General features: G+C 39.1%; 1 protein-coding gene across 4 annotated transcripts in view; it reads left to right on the forward strand.

Annotated features, from left to right (window-relative positions):
• The window catches only part of SLC7A2 (solute carrier family 7 member 2), a 70,371-nt gene that overhangs the window by 35,088 nt on the left and 13,202 nt on the right, over nt 1-22,081 (forward strand). For 3 of the 4 annotated variants that reach the window (XM_032288372.1, XM_032288370.1, XM_032288371.1), the window contains exons 2-7: nt 7,258-7,655; nt 8,410-8,565; nt 12,629-12,794; nt 14,265-14,398; nt 15,715-15,937; nt 19,095-19,234. In XM_032288372.1, the coding sequence (XP_032144263.1) occupies nt 7,280-7,655; nt 8,410-8,565; nt 12,629-12,794; nt 14,265-14,398; nt 15,715-15,937; nt 19,095-19,234 (1,195 nt within the window). In that variant the 5' untranslated portion in view covers nt 7,258-7,279. Of the gene's footprint in view, nt 1-7,257; nt 7,656-8,409; nt 8,566-12,628; nt 12,795-14,264; nt 14,399-15,714; nt 15,938-19,094; nt 19,235-19,481; nt 19,619-22,081 lie in introns of all 4 variants that reach the window. The other variant, XM_032288373.1, reaches the window with a different exon arrangement.

Below are 22,081 nucleotides of genomic sequence, written 5' to 3' on the forward strand. Positions count from 1 at the left end.
GAATCTTTAAAACCCTTCTCCTGTATGGTAAAATACTCTCAGTGCTTCCCTCGATGTCCTTTCCTCCATTAGGTGAATAATTGCTCTGCTGCTAGCTTACTTCTATAATTCATTGGCAAAAAACAACAAAAAAAAATTGATTTAAACAGTATCACTGCACTCCAGCCTGCCACAAAAAAAAAAAATTCTCTGCTTTATGTCAAGCTATTTTTTCAAGGAGAGGGTATATACATCTGTGTGTAAAGGGACTGAACTAATGCAGGTTAAACTCTCTGAGCACCTTATCAAGAAAAGTAAACACATATGAGTTATTCTACCAGGAAAACCTGCTTTTGGAAAGAAGAGGAATTTTCATTACATCAGGAAATGTAGCTGAAATGGCTGAAGGGGGCAGATTGAAAGAGTTGACCGTGGGAATAGAGTGGGGTGAAGGAGGCACTCTCAGTACCATCTTGACCTTCGTCAGTAAGTAGCATTTGATTTCAAGAAACAGAGACCACTCTAAATAGCTGAAATGCACAGGAGGTTTGTCCAAACCATGCCAGGGAATCTTGCACACCCAACATTAGAGGTGCAGCAAGGCCTGGCAGGGACAGAGAAGCTGCCCGGGCTCCTCCTGCCCTGCCTCCCTGCTGGGGCAGCTGCCTTTCATCTCTGCCCTCCTCTAAATGACAGTGGTATGGTTTCTTTTTTTCTTTTCTTTTCTTTTTTTTTTCAGGTGGAGTGTTGCTCTGTTGCCCAGGCTAGAGTGCAGTGGCATGATCTCAGCTCACTACAACCTCTGTCTCCCAGGTTCAAGCGATTCTCCTGTCTCAGCCTCCTAAGTAGCTGAGATTACAGGTGCATGACACCATACCCAGCTAATTTTTGTAGTTTTAGTAGAGATGGGGTTTCACCATATTGGTCAGGCTGGTCTCAAACTCCTGACCTCAAGTGCTCCTCAAGCCTTCCGCAGTGCTGGGACTATGGGCGTGAGCCACTGTGACTGGCCAACCCTGCTGTGACTTCTACTGCCAGCTTCTGAATTTCTGCACCTTGTCAAGCAGGTCCCCAGTCTGTGTGACTTCAGCCTGCACCAGACCATTTGATCACTTCAGTCACTGTGTTCTTCAGAGCTTGAAGAACATCTAATAAGCATTCACAGTCTTTGAATATTTAACCCTCAGTTAGGCATCTCTCTGGTCCAGTAATCTGTGGTTTGGGGATGTGAAGACGGTGGGGAGAGCAGGAGGCAATGGCGGGATCCCAGGTAAGGTGAAAGAATTCTGGAAAGAGCTGCTCCTCATGTTTGCAATAGCATGTATAAGGTACAGGTCCTAGCAGCTTGGGGAAAGGGAACAGGTTGTACCCACTGGCAGTCAGAGTGATGTGCTAGCCAAAGATTCTTAAAGACCTTATGGGCATGGGCATCTGCGTGGTGCCCAAGCCTGGCACTGAGCTCTGGTTGGGAATGCAGAGTGCTGACTGGGCAGAGACTCTGGTTACCAAGGCATCGAGTGCTTTGCCTTCTTCATTTCAGTTTTTGTTTCTTCTGTTCCCCAAGCCTAAAAACAAAAGTTGGATGCTTTATTTGATTTTTTTCCTACATCTCTTCGAGCTAATTAGCTATGCCTTATTCCCGCTGTTATGTGGCTTTTACTAAAGGGAAATGGAGTCACGTGTTTGGAAGCACCAGCTGTCTTTACAGACTTCCCAGAATTGTCTATCAGCCCTTTATTTGTTGAATGCCTTTAGGAAAAATGCTTGCCTGTGTCTGGATTCTACATCAGAAAGTTTGAAATAATATGTTCTTAGTCTGACTTCCTGGCAGTACTGATTTGGTATAAAAGGGGAGAAAATGTAAATGTCATTATTACAGTGATTATAACTTTGTAGTGGCCTCAGTTGGGTTTTTTATTTTTACCTATGTCTACATTTCCATTCAATTATCTGGAGAAAACTCTAGAGGAAGAAATTGTTCAGAATATTTGATTTTGAGAAAAGATAAGCTTTGGACCCAATATAAGTTAAGTGGATTTGGAAGAGTGTTCCTTTTTCTCTGGAAAAATTCAGGTTTAAGGGTTGAATGCATGGGTTTGTGGTTTCTGTTTTTTGCTGATCAGGGCTGAAGAGTTACCATTTCTGATAGTATTTTGTCTTACATTATACTTCTGATGATTTTTTTAAAGAAATTAATCTCTCAAAACTTGGTAAAAAGAATGACAGAAAAGTCATTAATTCCGTGGTCTTGTGTCTGTATCTTTTTTTCCCTTTACTAAATTATTTAACTGACATTCTAATTTGAAAATGTATCTTGGAACTTTAAGGTTGTCAAAATGTTGGGTTTGGAGATTGCAAAATAAAAAAGATCTAGGGCAAAAACAGTACAATAAAGATCCCTATCTTTAAAAGCAATTAAATAATGACTTAATTACTTTTTTCCCATCAGTCCCAAAACAGAAAGAGCAGATGTCTCACTATGAAACTAGCAACTGGAATGAAGAAACAAAAAGTTGTTATAATTTGGACGAACTAATTTGTTGAGAGTTTATTGGAACACTTACCTCACTGACTTGCCACAGCTAGTTTCTCCTGTAAGATTTATTGTCAGGGCCTGGGATACTGATATAGAAGATTAAGTTTGAAATGTCAGCCTTTACTTAGGGGAGGAAGGGAAAGATTCATTTCTAAGTGACTCAGTATATCAAACTTTTGAACAAAAGTGAAAACCTAGGATAAACTTGTGACTGTGATGAGCAGATTCGGAAAGATTTCTGGGGATTGTTGAAAGGCAGTTTGCTCTGTTTTATTATCAGGGTTAGGAATTTACAAGTCCTAAAATTCTTTATTGTCTGGTTGATGGCCTGGGCTAAAGAAGTTTTAGAAAAAGGTAATTCCAAGTTGCTGAGGAAGGAATTTAGCTTTTTGGCAAGAATGTATAGGGCCCTATCAAGGAATAAGGTGCCTAGAAATGGTTATACTTCAGTTTGGGGCAGAGTAGGGGTGGAGGCTAAGAAAGATCCACATGTATCATTAGGCTCATTAAAATCATCCAGAGACTTTTCTGCAGCACATCCTATTGCTAGTCCCTTCCAGCCCTCCCTTGGCTAATTCTATTTTCAGATCTAAGCTAATATGTGCATATTTGTCTTCCTCAAGAGACGCCACTGTCTCAGCCATTAATAAAATAATTGCTTATTGAAGAAAGATACATATCTATTTCTCATATTGCCAGAATCACTTGTGACCTCATAGGGATATTGATTAGAGCCTTTATACTCTATGGGCATGAGTTTTATACGGGCCTCTTCCCAAAACCTGCATTGTTGTTCTTATACTACATGCATGTAGGTTTCATATTAAATACGAGTCCCTAGTCACAGTAGCAATAACTGACAGTGGGTAAAATGGTGCAGATCAGTCTGCTCCTGGGAAAACAAAGTCTGTGCCCTCCAGATCAATGGAATCACCTCCAAAACCCTGCCTGTTATCTCTGCATTTGTATTGGTTGTGTAAGTGGGAGGGATATTTTTTCTTGGGCAGTGAAAGTCTCCTGTAAAAATGAGAGTAAGGTTGTCATAACCATTTCACATAAAAAGCTTATCTTTTTAAAAATGTTAAAGAAAAAGTTATAAAAACTTCAAAAATAGGTACATATTAAATTACATCACTAACATTAGATACAAATTTTTTTCTTATTCTGTTGTTGCCACACTACTTTCATATATCAGCGTGTCTCGACAGAAGCATATTTTACAAAAGCATGAAATTAACTTTCTTCATCTACTAAGCACTGCATGATATACCTGCTAGGACTCAATAAATGTTTAATAATGACTCATTAAATTGACCCAGTATGTTTTTTCCTTTTCTCCCATCCCATTATAGTCCTACAAAATGAGATCTGTGTCATGGCTTTTGCAATCCGTATTTTACCACGTTGTGCGTAGTTGAGATTGTTTGCGAAGGACATTGAGTAACCTATCAGTTCTGAGAAGTTTCTGACGTATGCTTTTCTGATTACTCAAAAGCAAACGAATGCTTGACAAATGGAATATTTTTCTTTTCCCCACAGAGTAACATAGAAAACCTGACTACACATAAAATACTTTTCATCTTTAATGGAAAGAAATATTTTGCCTATACAGACCCCCACCCCCTGAAACCCTTTCAAAAAAGAAAAAAAAATAGGAAAGAAGCAGCAGAAATCATATCTTATCTGATTAAAGCTGTGCATTTCTATAAGCAGTCCTGCCTCCTATGTAATCTGGAATGAATTAAATTAAATTTCATATTGAAGAGATGACCATTGCTCATTTTTTCATTTTGGGTAACTTAATAATAAAAGCTTTTACTGTTTTAACGTTTTCAAAGGAGGTTTCTTTATTGGTCGACTTGCTTATTCTTTTATTTTTATGCTGGTTTTTCTTTAGAAATTTCACAAACAACATCCTAATCATAGTACCAGAAAAAAAGGATTAGAAAAAAAGTTCATCCACAATCCTATTAGCCCCCAAATCTTTCCTTTGTTTTCCTTGCTTCCGTCCAGATCCTTTCTCTTTAAATATGCAATAGTTGTAGAATTTATGCCTTTTTTTTTTTGGAGACACAGTTTTGTTTTGTCACCCAAGCTGGAGTGAGTGGTGAAATCTCGGCTCACTGTAACCTCTGCCTCCCAGCCTCAAGTGATTCTTCTGCCTCAGCCTCCTGAGTAGCTAGGTTTACAGGCGCGCACCACCACGCCCAGCTAATTTTTGTATTTTTAGTAGAAACGGGATTTCACCATGCTGACCAGGCTGATCTCGAACTCCTGACCTCATGATCTACCCACCTCGGCCTCCCAAAGTGCTGGGATTATAGGGAATTTACGTCTTTTACTCATAAAAGTCAAAGTTCATTTAAGTATTCCACGATGGGCATGTTTTATTTGGTTAAATGACAAATGGGTATGCTGCATTTTGTTTATAAGTTGTGTTCCCAACGTTGTATATGACGTGTCCCATTTTCACATGATCTTAAATCATTAGTGAAGGTCAGTGGGTCTTTGTTTCTGAACACTTTTCAGTTGGCAGTGGTCCCTAATCCTTGATATTTGTACATCTACGTATAAAAATGCTTAAATAAGCTCAGCATTTAGTGACTACCTTTCCCACCCCTCTTGGCCCCCTCAGTTGGCCTTTATAAAACTTCTACTTTTTACTTCTCAATTCTTTTTAAGCAGAGCACTTATCTTCTAGATATATGAGAAAGGGCTAGTTAAGGGTTAGCTACTGGTAGAAATTGATACTTATTTGATTTATTGAAGTATTGATAGGTTTTGATTTTGGAAACCTGAATATTGGCAACACTAGGGATATTTGCGGATTTTCCCACAAGTGTTTGTGAAGTGCCATGATTTGGTACTCTGTCAGGTGGCACAGAAGATACTGAAGATGTATAAAAGTTTATTTTTATGATCAAGGAACGTTTCACCTATTTTGTATTTCTCCTTAGGCTTTGCTTCATATTCTTTGACTTACCTGCTTTCACCATTCGAAGCTTGAATTTATGTTTATATTGATATGTGAATAATTTTACTCAGTTATTTCCTAGTCTGCTGAGTTATATGTTTTGGTAGACAATGCCGTGTAGAGCTTTTTCATTTTTAATATTTCTTTTGCATATAAGTTGTACATATTCACTGGAAGCAAATTAGAAATAGGTATTAGCATTATAATATATGAAATACAGAGAAGTAAAAACCCACCATGTAAATATCATTACTGTTAATATTGTTATATGTTTTGCTTTAAGCCTTTTTACTGTAATATATGCCTGTGTATTTTTTCTTACTAATTGTCATACCTTGTTTTATACCTTGATTTTTTTCAGTGTTAGATTGCTTAGGCCTGCAGGAGGTGGGGAGTGTGATTTTTTTGTCTACTTTATTCATTCCATTTTTAAAAGAACATGGAATAATACTTGGCATGGACTTTGGATGTATTTATTTAGAAATGGCAAATGTAGTAAGCATGTGTATTTTAATACAAATTCATACTTAAAGCATGGTTGAATAGCAGTTTTAGATTTCAGCATGCTTTGAGAGGTGATTTTTTTAAAAATTCTAAAAAGTTCATATCTGCTTCACGTTCATTGTTTAAATTGAAAACAGAGAAGCTCACTTGATAAAGCTGTAGAATACATAATGATTATGTTTTTACCTGCTTTTAGATGATAGCTAAGTCCTGTAAGGCTAGAGACCCCACCTATGTAAGACATAATTCTACATAGAATCCCAGCACAATTCCTGGCAGATACTAAGGCCTGAAAAATCTGGGCCAGGCGTGGTGGTTCATGCCTATTATCCTAGCACTTTGGGAGGCCAAGGAAGTAGGATTACATGAGCCTGTGAGTTCAAGACCAGCATGGGCAACATAGTGAGACCCCATCTCTGCAAAAAATAAAAAAGTTACCTGAGCCTGGTGGCACATACCTGAGGTCCCAGCTACTCAGTAGACTAAGGCGGGAGGATTGATTCAGTCCAGGAAGTTGAGGCCGCATTGAGCTATGACTGCGCCACTGCGACTGCGCCACTGTGTCGCGCCTGGGCGACAGAATAGGACCCTGTCTCAACAACAACAACAAAAAAAAAACAAAAGAACCTGAGTTAAATGGATGTTTGAAGTAAAGAGAGACAGAACTTAAAAGATGAGGCAATTTACCCCCTTCCTTGTAGTGAGAACTAATTTAGTCATCTCTCGAAATATATTTCTATCAACATATTCTTAGAAAATTTTTAGCTTGGGCATGATGGCTCACACCTGTAATCCCAGCTACCCCAGAGGCTGAGGTGGGAGGATTGTTTGAGCCAGGGAGGTTGAGGCTGCCATGAGCCGAAACTGCGCCACTGCAATCCAGCCTGGGTGACAGAGATCCTGTCTCAAAACAAAAACAAAAACACGAAATTATAATATGTGAACAAAAACAGTGAATCTTTTTAATCACCAGAGGCTGCTGTATTCCTTTGCTTACGACATAAACCATTTGTTGTAGTCTCTTATAAAGGCTTATGTATACTACAGGAAATTGATCTACAGGAAATTGAACTACAGGAAATTCAAGGCTCTGGCTAAGAGCCTATTAAACTTTCCTTCTGACTGCTCTGGGTCACTGCATCTCTTCTAACAAGTGAAACACACACACACACACACACCCGCTCTAATTGTGCCTGGAAGCTGGGTCGTCAAAGGGAGGGATGGTGATTCCAGATCAGCTTCTAACCTCCTCCCTTCTGCTCAGGTTGCCCTGGTCAGACGTCAGAATGATTCCCTGCAGAGCTGCGCTGACTTTTGCCCGATGTCTGATCCGAAGAAAAATTGTGACCTTGGACAGTCTAGAAGACACCAAATTATGCCGCTGCTTATCCACCATGGATCTTATTGCCCTGGGCGTTGGAAGCACCCTCGGTGCTGGGGTTTACGTCCTCGCCGGGGAGGTGGCCAAGGCAGACTCGGGCCCCAGCATTGTGGTATCCTTCCTCATTGCTGCCCTGGCTTCAGTGATGGCTGGCCTCTGCTATGCCGAATTTGGGGCCCGTGTTCCCAAGACGGGGTCTGCGTATTTGTACACCTACGTGACTGTGGGAGAGCTGTGGGCCTTCATCACTGGCTGGAATCTCATTTTATCTTATGTGATAGGTATGTTTCAAAAAGAAGTTTTCCTTGTGTGGAATGGAAGAAATCGCAGCCCTGAGTCACAGCCCTTAGATTCAGTTGTAGGCGTGTGTGCATCATTTGATGTCTGTGTGTCTCATTTTTGTTATCTGTAAAATGTCTCCTTCTAATGACAAAATTCTGTGGGAGTTTTTTGTTTTTGTTTTTGTTTTTGAGACAGAGTCTCACTCTGTTGCCCAGGCTGAAGTGCAGTGGCATGATCTCTGCTCACTGCAACCTCCACCTCCTGAGTTCAAATGATTCTCCTGCCTCAGCCTCCTGAGTAGCTGCAATTACAGGCACCTGCCACCAGGCCTGGATAATTTTTGTATTTTTAGTAAAGGTAGGGTTTCACTTTGTTGACCAAGCTGGCCCTGAATTCCTGACCTCAGCTGATTCACCCACTTTGGCCTCCCAAAGTGCTGGGATTGCAGGTGTGAGCCACGGCACCCAGCTACAAAATTCTGTGACTTTTGCTTCATCTCTGACTATGCCTCTTAGTGGGCTTGCAAACTTTTTAAATTGTAATTCTCTACTGCAAATAAAGTTACCTGATTCCATAGTTACGGATTTGAACATTTGATGACTATTGCATGATTATAAAATTATCTAGATACTTTATAGACGATTAAAATTTTCAATCTTTTGTGAACTCATGTTTATCCTATAATAGAGTAGCAAATGATGCTACGTTAATTTGCTCCCAGTGACCTTGTATTCTGTGTTCTGTTTTGGGAAGGTACATCAAGCGTTGCAAGAGCCTGGAGTGGCACCTTTGATGAACTTCTTAGCAAACAGATTGGTCAGTTTTTGAGGACATACTTCAGAATGAATTACACCGGTCTTGCAGAATATCCTGATTTTTTTGCTGTGTGCCTTATATTACTTCTAGCAGGTAAGAAAACTAGTTATACTTCTCCCGAGAATGACCCAAGCTAATTGTCTCAGGAAAATAGGTTACTTTTGAATTTGGGGCCTCAGTTTCCAAGATGAGGTCAGTATATTTATACATTTATTGTTACTGTTAGACATCTGTGGGGTTTATCACTGGCTGGAATCACGTTTTAACGTAGGCCTAAATTGTGTGCAATGGTAGAAATAGCACTTCTGAGTAAATGGAACCTGGCACATACTGAATAATATGATGAGAACATTGATTTTTATAATAATTAATGGTTTGCAGGAATAGCGGTGGTTTCAGCAAGGAAGAATGTATACTTTCTTGGCATTGTTTTATCTTATTAGATACAACTAGGGATATTTGCAATGTCTAGCTGAAACTCTGTTTTTCCGACATGCCTTCATCTATATAATGTAGGCCTTTGGCTGTAAAGGAAGCACGTTCAAATCCGCTGTCATTTTGTAATGTCAACATTCTATAGACGAACATACTTAGTACCAGGATTTTCCAGTTTTCATCAGTATCATAGCATAGTGGTTTTAAAAGGCACAAGAATTAGAATACCCAGATTTCAGTCCTTCTGTGCCACTCACCCGCTTAAGAACATAGAACAATTTCTGTAATATTCCTCCCTCAGTTTGCTCATCCAGAACATGAGGGCATCAGTGTCTGCCTCCTACAGCCTTCTTGTTTGGTTCCGAGTAAGCACTCACCTGGTAGCAATTTTATTTCATAGGTATAGCTACTTCCTGCTCCATCTCCTTTTATTTGTTTTAACTATTTGAACTTTTTCTTTCTTTCTTTCTTTCTTTTTTTGAGACAGAGTCTGGCTCTGTCACCCAAACTGGACTGCAGTGACACTGCAACCTCCTCCGTCTCCCAGATTCAAGCGATTCTCCTGCCTCAGCCTCCCGAGTAGTTGAGATTACAGGCATGCGCCACCATGCCTGGCTAATTTTTGTATTTTTAGTAGAGACAAGGTTTCACCATGTTGGCCAGGCTGGTCTCGAACTCCTGACCTCAAGTGATCCCTCCACCGCAGCCTCCCAAAGTGCTGAGATTATAGGCATGAGCCACTGCACTCGGCCACATTTTCTCTTTTGAGTCTCATTCTTCCCTGCAATCCTGCTTATGCCCGTCAAGGATTGCACTAAGAGTAAAAACCACGTCTGTTCCTACTTCTCACTTGCTTGATCCTGGGCAATCTGCCTCATGCTTTCTTGTCCAACCTTACCTCTGTTTTTTCCCTTGTTAGAAGAGCAAGACAGAAATATCATTCTCTTATGAAATGTTTACTTGAAAATTTTTTTTAAAAATAGCTTTACCCTTTAAAAAGTGAGTCATTAATTAAATGTTTTATATAGGGATAAGAACCTAAAAAAGTGTATAGGTATAAAATGTTTTCCATTTTGAGTCTAATGTCAAGAAAAATTACACCACTTGTTTTTCAACAAAGAATCAATTTTTGTTTTGGTTTCTAACTGGTCTCACTTAGAAATAGAAACCAGTCGAGCATTAAGTTGTTTACATCATATTTTATTTAGGGATCATTTCAGTGAACTTAAAATACTCAGTTTTAATCTCCAAATGATGAAAAGCATGTAGCTATGAAGCAATGAGAACATAGTTTAATACCACGGCAAGACTTAGGCCTTGGCTCACATCATTTGTCCTGTGTTCCTTCACCATCATATCTTTCCTTTAATTATAGGTTAAGCTGATGTTATAACTTTGTTCTTAGAATATTTGAAGAACAGACCCTGTATTATAAATCCCTATTCATATTGTAATACCAAATTACGTGAAGCAGCTGTTTTACTAAAGATACACGGGAAGTGTGTGCAGTGTTTAGATGAGATACTCATTGGTGTCTAATCTGCCGGTGGGAGATGAGACTGCAGAGTAGACAGTGCACATGTGCTGTTGGAAACTTACATGAAATATAAAGGTGGCTTTGTTATGCTCTGAGGTATATAGCGGTGGTTCCTAACCTAACTTACAGAGTCGAGAATTGTGCTGACCATACAGCTTTCCTTTATATGGTTAATTTATGATTCTAGGAATTATACAGGTAGAAGAACAAAATTCAAGTTCTTTCATCTCTTCTTGGAAAAATTTGCTTATTTGATGGTGATATCTAATAGTTTAGATATGAGGAAGAAACAAGTAAATCTGTGGCATCGTCTTTTCAAAGCAATCATTTCCTCGATGGTAAAAGATAAACTTCCATAGGTCCATAATCCAAATCTTATACCAGATGGGTTAAAGATGTAAATATAATTAGAAAAATACTGGAAGGAAACAAAGTCGATGTTTTGAGTTAATGGTTTAGAGAATTTTTTTCAAGGTAGAAACTAAAAAGGAAAAAAAATTTTTTTCTAATAACTTTTCTACATGTGTATAATCAACAGTAAGACTAAAGGCAAAAACAAACTGGGAAAAATGTATGCTGTACATGACAAGCAGAGAGCTTATGGCATTAATATATAAATAAATTTTACAAATCAATGTATTAGTGCATTTTCATACTGCTATACAGAATTACCTGAGACTCAGTAATTTATGAAGATAAAAAGGTTTAATGGATTCACAGTTCCACATGGTTGGGAAGGCCTTACAATCATGGTGGAAGGAACAAAGTCATGTCTTACGTGATGTCAGGCAAGAGAGCATGTGCAGGGGAACTGCCCTTTATAAAACTATCAGATCTCATGAGGTGTATTCACTATCATGAGAACAGCACAGGGAACCTGCCCCCATGATTCAATTACCTCCCACTGGGCGCCTCCCATGTCACATGGAGATTATGGGAGTTACAATTCAAGATGAGATTTGGGTGAGGACACAGGCAAACCATATCAGTTGATATGAATAGAATACCCTAATAGAAAAAATAGAAACTTTAAATCCAGCCAAACTTTCCAGAGAATATTTTGATAATGTGAACCAACAGTTCTTACCTTTGATACATTATTACCTTGCAGAAAATTGTAAAGAAGTAAATAGAAAGTGTAGGAAGATATTTATAAAAGAATTATTATGTCAGTGCTATTTATAATTATAACAAAGAGTGATCTAATTGTCTATAAATAAGGGATGAATTAAAGTGTAGTATATCAATATAGTTGAAGATATGCAGCTGTTAAAAATGAGACTGTATATTTACTGGCACGAGAGAGAGAGAGAGAGAGAGATTGTGTGTGTGTGTGTGTGTGTGTGTGTGTGTACGAAATTTGGGAGGGAAAAGCATGGTTGAGCTTCTTTATATATTTTCTGTGTACTTGAATAGGAAATTGATCACTTTTACAACCAGAATATAAAACTGTTAAAATGAGACTAGGTTTAACAAAATGCTTTTATGGCACAGTTAAAGTATCTTTGTTTATGTATTTTGTGTGCACAGCAGACATATGTTTTACCATTTACTTTTAAAGAGTTTGCAAATGGCCCATGCACGGTGGCTCATGCCTGTAATCCCAGCACTTTGGGAGGCTGAGGCAGGCTGGAATTTGAGACCAGCCTGGCCAACATGGCAAAACCCCAGCCCTACAAAAAATACAAAAATTAGCCAGACATGGTGGCATGCACTTGTGTTCACAGCTACTCAGGTGGCTGAGGTGAGCGAATTGTTTGAGCACAGGAGGCAGAGGTTGCAGTGAGCCAAGATCACACCTCTGTACTCTAGCCAGTGAAACAGAGCAAGGCTCCATCTCAAAAAAAAAAAAAAAGTTTGCAACCATTAACCTGAAATTAGATGTTACTTTACCTATCATTGGTAGTGATGGCCAAAGTTACTAGATTTATGTTTCTTATAAAGTGGTGTGGTGTCTTCTGTGAGCACGATCTGCCTTCCAAAATTGAGTTGGTTGCATTCAAAAGACCTTTCAGGATTAGGTAACTAACTAAGGAGTAAGAACTAGCACTAGAGGTGGATAGATGGAAGTTACAGATATGAGTGCTGGTGAAGTAATATCCTAAAGCCCTGTATTTGCCTCAAAATGCCATTGCCTTTCCTAAAGCTAGGTTAAAAACGAAAATGTCCTTTCTTTTTCCATAGGTCTTTTGTCTTTTGGAGTAAAAGAGTCTGCTTGGGTGAATAAAATATTCACAGCTGTTAATATTCTGGTCCTTCTGTTTGTGATTGTTGCTGGGTTTGTGAAAGGAAATGTGGCAAACTGGAAGATTAGTGAAGAGTTTCTCAAAAATATATCAGCAAGTGCCAGGTAAAATATTTGAGGGTTTTTTTCTCCTTCTTGTTTAAGAAAATATTTTAAGAGGGTGTATGAGTTTGTTTTTACTCTGCTGATAAAGACATGCCTGAGACGGGGTGATTTATAGGAAAAAGGGATTTAATGGAGTCACAGTTCCACATGGCTGGGGAGGCCTCACAATCACAGCAGAAGGTGAAGGGCATGTCTTACATGGCAGCAGACAAGAGAAGAGAACTTGTGCAGGAAAACTCTCCCTTATAAAACCATCAGATCCCATGACACCCACTCACTACCATGAGAACATCATGGGAAGACCTGCCCCCATGATTCAGCCACCTCCCACAGGGTCCCTCCCACAACATGTGGGAATTGTGGGAGCCACAATCCAAGATGAGATTTGGGTGGGGACACAGCCAAACTATATCAGAGGGCATATGTGAGTTTTCTTCTAGAGCAATGGTTCTCAAACCTCTTACTTCTGAGACCTTTCTGAGAGGCTATTCCATTCCAAGACCCCTCTTCCCAGACTCCCTTCAAACTTTAAAGTATAGGTGTTCTCCCTATGGGACAACTGTGTGAAGCTATGCAGCTGCTGGTTCCCAGCCTCAAGCTCTGCTACAGGTTTAGGGGAAGAGCAAGGGAAGATTCTAACTACTGGAAAAACTTGATCTTTTCCCCCGAGCAGTTTGCCACCACTAAATAACAATGAATATTTTTGAGTTGTGCATCCTTTAGTTCTTCCTTCAGGGTCACCATTCCGTTTCGTTGTATTCCCTTAGCCCTTTAGTAATCTTCAGACCTTGTTTTTTTTTGGAGAATGTTATTAGTTGTACAAGCAGAAATAAGATTACACAAATATCTATTGCATAGAATGAGGTACATCTATATGTTTTTCGTGACATATGTTGTTTATAGTCATTCCAATGAGGGAAGAAATTGGTATCCTATGAACTTATAAAGTCTTTAACATATAATAAAATATTCAACTTTATTATCAATCAAGACTAGGAAGTTTTGTTTCATGTTTTTAAGTGTCTTCTTAGGGCATGTTAAAGACATGCACTCTGTCTTACTCAATGCTTTATGAGTTGAAGAATAGGTTCTCGTAAGAAAAAGCATCCATAAGATGTGGAGGTTTCTGATCTTTGCCCCAGAGCATGGCTCATATGTAGAGTCTCTGCCCTCAAAATCCTCCCTGGCTGTGGGTTCCAGCCGGAGCGGGTCTGGGCCTTCTATGTATGGTATCAATCAACCTGTAATTGTATGTCAGTGATACAGGAGGATTATTGTTAGGTAACACTGTTAGAAGCACCACCACGTTCTCTAGCACAGGGTGAGAGAGCGAGGTTTTAGTTTTATGTATATCAGCTTCAAAGGGCTGATAAACACAACCGCCTTCCAAAGATGTGGTCTGAGACAAATCACCAGAAAGAGCAGTTTTCTGTCAAAGTGACTTTCCAATGTGTTTATTCTCTTCCTTAGTGAGCCACCTTCTGAAAATGGAACAAGTATCTATGGGGCTGGTGGCTTTATGCCTTACGGCTTTACGGGAACGTTGGCTGGTGCTGCAACTTGCTTTTATGCCTTTGTGGGATTTGACTGCATTGCAACAACTGGTAAGAACAGTGTCTTGGCTCACTGTAGAAGAATGAGTATTCCTTGTCACGCATAAGTACCCGTGTGTGGCAGCAGATGGTCCAGGAAAGAGAGAGAGATTTGGGGTAAGAAGGGCACTAGGTCCAGACCCCGCTGTGACACCTGCTGCCGAGGAAGAGTGCAACTCTCTCACCTTGGTTTCCACGTTGATAAATTTGAGAGAACAATTCCTACTCCTGAAATAGTATGAAGATTACCTAAAATAATGCATGTGAAAAATACTTTGCAAGCCGTTGATTACTTTATAAACGTTAGTCATTATTACCATCCCTATCCTTCTATCCGGAAGTGCTTCACATGAGCCATACATGATGATGACATTCTTAAATGGCCTCTTTGTTAGTGGGAGAAAAAATATTGTGCCAATTCTTTCTTCATTATCTTATACAACAACATAATTATCGCAGAGTCATTCTCTAAGTGCTTCCTCTATTTTTATGTCATGGTATGGCCATACAATTGACCACATTTTGAGTATTCAATTTCATTAGTGCACAAAGTATACTGTTTTTTAAATTGAAATTAGAATTTCATACAAATAGATGAAATAACTTCATCTGAAGCCTTCATACTCAGGGGCCTACCAAATGGCACAGCAGTCATTTAATCTCTGTAGATGAATCATTTTCCAAATGGATTAAGACTGCTATTCTATCTCTAAACACTTAATAGTGCTGGTATGTTATGGCGTTTGTTTGGCTCATTGGTTTTTTTCTTTCCTGGAGATGCGAAACTTACTGGCATGACCTCTCCTCTTCTTCCTCTGGGATTTGGATTTTTATGTAATAAGAAAGTACCTTCAAGAATAGAGGAAATTTCATGTGAAATAGATGGACCGGCCGGGCACGGTCTCATGCCCGTAATCCCAGTACTTTGGGAGGTTGAGGCAGGTGGATCACTTGAGGCCAGGAATTTGAGACTAGACTGGCCAACATGGTGAAACTCATCTCTACTAAAATACAAAAATTAGCCAGGTGTGGTGGCGCACACCTGTGGTCCCAGCTACTCGGGAGGCTGAGGCAGGAGACTTGCTTGAACCTGGGAGGCAGAGGTTGCAGTGAGCCAAGATCTCACCACTGCACTCTAGCCTGGGTGACAAAGCAAGAGTCTGTCTCAAAAAAATATAAAATAAAAAAGATGGACCAAGCTAAGAAAAGAGAAGGGACAAAAGCAAAGAAGAATTACTCTGGAGAAGAGGAAGAATTTCGCACAATTTAATTTATTTTCCTATTGATGTTTTCTTAAGCATACACATCTTTTGTTTGTATTTCCTTAGGCGAAGAAGTCCGCAATCCCCAGAGAGCTATTCCTATTGGAATTGTGACCTCTTTGCTTGTTTGCTTTATGGCCTATTTTGGGGTCTCTGCAGCTTTAACACTTATGATGCCATACTACCTCCTCGACGAGAAAAGCCCTCTCCCTGTAGCATTTGAATATGTGGGATGGGGTCCTGCCAAATACATCGTCGCAGCTGGTTCTCTCTGCGCCTTGTCAACAAGGTATATTGCATCGCCTTCAGGGCAGGGGCTGTTTGCGATTCTACAAAGCGTAGTCAGTATCTAAATAATTGCTTTTGTATATTTAAAAAGTATCCTAATAGAAACAAAATGTTATGTAACTATGTGTTTATTGATTATTTTTCTCAGAATTTCCATGTAAAAATCTTAAAGGATAAACTCTGCCATTAGTTCAGAGTCAGCTTTTTAAGATAGCAATGGCCCAGGCTTCAGCTTCAGTAGAAATATATATGGCATTGATACACACACACACACACACACACACACACACACACACATCTGTTACACATAGTCATGTATGTAGGTATTATGAAACTTCAGGATTCTTGTCCTAAAATGTTTCTTCTTCATTAGTTTTGGTGATACTTGTAGTTCTTTTTTTTTTTTTTTTGAGACGGAGTTTCACTCTTGTTGCTTAGGCTGGAGTGCAATGGTGCAATCTCAGCTCACTGCAACCTCTGCCACCCAGGTTCAAGCAATTCTCCTGCCTCAGCCTCCCAATTAGTTGGGATTACAGGCATGCACCACCACGCCCAGCTAATTTTGTATTTTCAGTAGACATGGAGCTGCTCCATGTTGGTCAGGCTGATCTCAAACTCCCGACCTCAGGTGATCCGCCCAACTCAGCCTCCCAAAGTGCTAGGATTACAGGCGTGAGCCACTGTACCTGGCTGATATTTGTAGTTCTTCAGACATCTGAGAATACATGCACAGACCTCACATTTGCTACCTCTGTTCAAGTAATACTGATTCTGTGTGAGTGGACGCCATGTGCTTTGTCTTTTTTAAATATAATCCTTTTTTTATTGTGAAACATGGAGACTTTTTCCTCTTAGCACCAGTCAGAGTGAAGTTGGTCTGAAAATAGAAAATAGAAATTATCATTCTGTTTTTTTTTTTTTGAGACGGAGTTTTGCTCTTGTTACCCAGGCTGGAGTGCAATGGTGCGATCTCAGCTCACCACAACCTCCGCCTCCTGGGTTCAGGCAATTCTCCTGCCTCAACCTCCTGAGTAGCTGGGATTACAGGCACGCGCCACCATGCCCAGCTAATGTTTTGTATTTTTGGTAGAGACCGGGTTTCACCATGTTGACCAGGATGGTCTCAATCTCTTGACCTCGTGATCCACCTGCCTCGGCCTCCCAAAGTGCTGGGATTACAGGCTTGAGACATCACGCCCGGCAGGTAGAAATTATCATTCTTAAATTAATGGTGGAAATTCATGTAAATATGTGAAGAGATAGGGTCGTTGAATCCCAAGTTTTCAGATTTCCAGTAGCTGCTTGTTTGAATACTTTAGAACTCATTTCCCTGGTTTCCTGAGCAACCCTTATTTTAATTAACATATGATTATGAATAAGATACTTCATTCCAGTTTTGTGTCATGCCATACAGTAGAAGAGTCTTATAAAGAGAAAATTAATCTTTTTGCCAGGTTAGTAATTTTTTAACTGAAAATAATGTTGTAAAAGTCTGAAAGTAGAAAAAGAAGCTTTTTGGTGTAATTCAGCAGCCTAGCTTTATTTTTTCCCCCAAACTCCCTTTTATTTTCTAGTTAAGACAATATTAAGTAGCGATTAGATACTTTTGGTTTCTCAGCCATCTAATAGTGTTGATGTTTATTTATTTGTTTATTTGGTTATTTATTTATTTGAGACAGGGTCTCACTCTGTCGAGCAGGCTGAAGTATGGTAGCACGGTCATAGTTCACTGAGGGCCAAACTCCTGGGTTCAAGTGATCTCCCCAGCTTAGCCTCCTGAGTAGCTAGGATACAGGCTTGTAACACCATACCTGGCTAACTTTTTATTTTTTGTAGTGACGAGGTCTCACTAAGCTGCCCAGGCTGGTCTTGAACGCCTGAGTTCAAGTGATCCTCCCGCCTCAGCCTCCCAAAGTGTTAGGGTTGCAGACATGAGCCACCACACCCAGCTTTGAGGTTTATTTTGAATTGCTTTAAGTAATTTCAAAAGTCTGAACTGTGAAAATACCAGGCCGCCCTGGCCTTAGAAGGGATGGACAAAGATTCATCTATGGCCAAGCTCAGCAGAGCCTTATTAAAGATAAAGAAGGTCCAGACACAGTGTGGGTGGTTCACTCTTGTAGTCCCAGCACTTTGGAACACCAAGGCAGGAGCATCACTTAAGGAAGAGTTCAAGACCAGCCTGGGCAGCATAGAAAGACTGGGTCTCTAAAAAAAAAAAAAATCAAGAAATTAGCTGAGCATGGTGACATGCACCTTTAGTCCCCGTCTCAGTTACTTGAGAGACAAGTGGAAGAAGCCCAGGAGTTTGTGGGCACAGGGAGCTATGATGGCACTACTGCACTCCAGCCTGGGTGACAGAGTGAGACCCTGCCACAAATAAATAAATAAATAAATAAATAAGCTGCATTTTTAAACAGAATTTTTTTTTGTTTTCTCTTACATGGTTATTTTTCACTACTAAGTAACGTATGAAATGGTACAGCTGGTAAACAAAAGTAATTCCGAACATCTCAAGCAAAAACTGTCTTACTAAACTTCAGTTGATAACTTTTCACTATGGCCACCTCTGTATACTACATTTATGTAAATTGATCTTCTTTGCCTTTTTCTATCTTGATTATCTTATGATGTTGGGAATTATTACGAGTTTGACCCAAGATCAAGGTGTATGAGAAAAAATACTGGTACAATAAATGCAAAAATATATCATTGTTAAATAAAGGTTGCAATTATTGCTTATGAAATAAAATTATTTAGTCTTTAATTACATAACAAATTAGTAATTTTATTTTCTAAGCTGCTGCTGCTAAAAATGCCTTAATATTGGTTTGGTTAAGTCTTAATTGCTTAATTTTAATTTGATAATAATCGTGGGTACACACAAATTACTTGCAGTATTGTTTTTAGTCCGGTAGTTTCGCTGGGTACTTATCTGTAACAGAATAATGAGTAGCACAATGGTAAATATTAGCAAATATTTGTAAATGCCCAATCATAATGCATTTAAAAATAATATCACATAATTATTAATATAAATAATGTGACTTGATGATTACAACTGTCATGCTGAATACTATACAGTTACTTTATTTCAGTGCAGGGATGTAATCTTGCATGAATGTTTGCCATACTGCATGTGTTTGCTTTTTATTCAGTCTTCTTGGATCCATTTTTCCAATGCCTCGTGTAATCTATGCTATGGCGGAGGATGGGTTGCTTTTCAAATGTCTAGCTCAAATCAATTCCAAAACGAAGACACCAATAATTGCTACTTTATCATCGGGTGCGGTGGCAGGTGAGAGAGAGTTGACTTTTCTTACGAAAAGGGGAATCTTTTTCATCAAGGACCCTGCATTAAAAATACAAAGCTAGGTGGTTTTCTGTATTGATTTATGTGAAGCTCGGTCACTTTTTTTGTGAATGTTTCCTATTTTGAATATTTTGGTTCTGCGTTTTCATGTGTCCAGTCTTTACCTGTGTATGCCTGTCTAGAATAATCCTTAAAATAACTCATGTGTGGATTTTGCATTTTTCTGTTCTAGTCTTCTGGGTTCTATGTTTCCTTTACCCCGAATTCTGTTTGCCATGGCCCGGGATGGCTTACTGTTTAGATTTCTTGCCAGAGTGAGTAAGAGGCAGTCACCAGTTGCTGCCACGTTGACTGCAGGGGTCATTTCTGGTAAGCTTTACAGACCGAGGCGTCTTGAGCATTGGACTGGAACATTTAATTCGCATGCATGGACTTATAAAGAGGGTCTGCATGCTGTGCATGTAAGTTAAAAAAACAAAATCACTGATAAATTAGTATGTGAGCATTGGTATTAACATCTGAAAATCGTGGTGGCAGTGATATACTGAAGTGCATTCTTAATTGACCCTTTGGGTTTTTTGGTTTTTTTTTTTTTTTTTAACTGTTTTGTTATTTTAATCTTTGGGGCTCTAACAAATATGCAAAGGGTTATAATGGCTCTTCACTAAATATCATGGATTGTGTTTCTGATGAACTAGCACACAAAATTCTATTATTGATGCATAAACTTTTGATTAAGGAATTCTTGCTTAATTTTTGAAATATTAATTTTAAAATGATTTAATTTTTTGTTCTAGGATATATGTTGACTATTGCTAAAGGACCATAGGATTTTTGAAATACTAAACTTTACCCATTATTAATAAGAAATGTCCAAGAGAGTTTGTGCTTGGCCCTTGTAATCACTGTCCTCAGTATGGTGGGCATCTTTGCTTTTAGGGCCATCACAGCCATCCAACAGTTACAAACACGTACGTCCTCTCAAGCTCCATTAGGAATCTATTTTTCCCTTCAACAGTTTTGGTACTTAAAGTATGTTCAGAAAATCCAGATTGCTAGTCTTTTGGCACATCTTAATATCCGTTAAAATACCTTTGGCCAGATTCTTATCCCATGCAGAAATTTTCAATGACGTTCTAGATCCGGAGAATGGCCTTAGACGTGCTGTTACAGGAAACAAAAGGAAGACAAGCAAGCTTTATACATAAAATAATGAACAATCTTGGTGCTAGAAATTCAAACCAAAATGACAATTGTGTTGAGGCTCTGAACTGTTGGGAAATTAGGTTAGAAAAAGCTAGTGCTTCATTCTGTATGAAATAGAATTATTTTCAAGGTCAGAATGTATTTGTTTAAACACTTCACGTTGTAAACATTTTCTTATAAATCTGGCCCTTTCTTAAACACATATTAGCAGGTCAAGTCACTTATTTTCTCAGGCTTAGATTTCTGCCCCCCTAAAATAAAGATTTGCACTAGATGATGTCAAGTCCATTATATGTTATTTTATTTTATTTTTTGAGATGGAGTTTTGTTCTTGTTGCCCAGGCTGGAGTACAATGGCGCGATCTTGGCTCACTGCAACCTCTGCCTCCCAGGTTCAAGCCTCAGCCTCAGCCTTCCGAGTAGCTGGGATTACACAGATGTGCTACCATACCTGGCTAATTTTGTATTTTTAGTAGACCAGGGTTTCTCCATTTTGGCCAGGCTGGTCTCGAACTCCTGACCTCAGGTGATCTGCCTGCCTCAGCCTCCCAAAGTACTGAGATTACAGGCGTGAGCCACTGCACTCGGTACCCATTTGATTTTTAAACAATACATGATATTAAAGGTAGTTTATAAATACTTTTTTGACAAAGAGTCATTCATTTTATGTAACTCATTAAAATTTTTCTTTTTCCAGTAAAATACTTCTCAGTAATAATCCAGAATTTTTAAAAGTTTATTATCCTCCATTCAGGAAGAATTTAATTTGGTGGCATATTAAGATATTAAAATTAATAATTAAAAGAAGATAATTAGACCATTTTTTAAAATGCTCTAAAATATTTTTGTTATTTTATACTTTGTTTTTAACTTGGATCAGAGAGCTTGTAGAGACAATTGATTATTTTCTTCTCTTTTGGCTACCTTATTTGGCTATGATTTTTAAACATACCAAAACTGTAATAATCTGATGTATAAATATATGAGCAATGAAGATTTTCTTTTCGTGTGTGTTTTTTTTTTTTTTTTTGTAGAAAAATCTTCCTTTGACACCCAGGCCTGGAGTATAATGGCACTATCTTGTTTAATTACAACCTCCGCCTCCGGGGTTCAAATAAACTTTTGTCTCAGCCTTCTGAGTAGCTCTAATTACAGGCACGCACCACCACACCCAGCTAATTTTTGTATTTTTGGTAGAGATGGGGTTTCACCATTTTGGCCAAGTTGGTCTCAACCTCCTGAACTCAGGTGATCTGCCTGCCCTGGCCTCTCAAAGTGCAGGGATTGATTATGGGTGTGAACTTCCAAGCCCAGCAAGGAATTTTCAAAGTGAGGCATGCCATGTGTTAAAAGAAACAATGTGATCTTGTAGCAGGAACATGGGGCTGTTGGATGAGGGGAACTCTGCCCCTGATGGGTAGTTGTGGCCTTGCTAAGTTAGCCTGTCTCTAAGATGGGGATAATCCTGTTAGAAAAACCACTCACAATTGCTGAGTTTGGGGTCAAACATTGTCAAATCCAGCCATTTTATATAGCTAAACCTAACTGATTTCCCATCTCATATGATCATTGACTCGAAGGTAAAATGAGATCACAGAGGTTTCAGTCTTGTAGAGGGATCTGAAA

Source organism: Sapajus apella, unplaced genomic scaffold (genome assembly GCF_009761245.1).
Source record: "Sapajus apella isolate SASKATOON/1434 unplaced genomic scaffold, GSC_monkey_1.0 scaffold21, whole genome shotgun sequence".
NCBI lineage: Eukaryota > Metazoa > Chordata > Mammalia > Primates > Cebidae > Sapajus > Sapajus apella.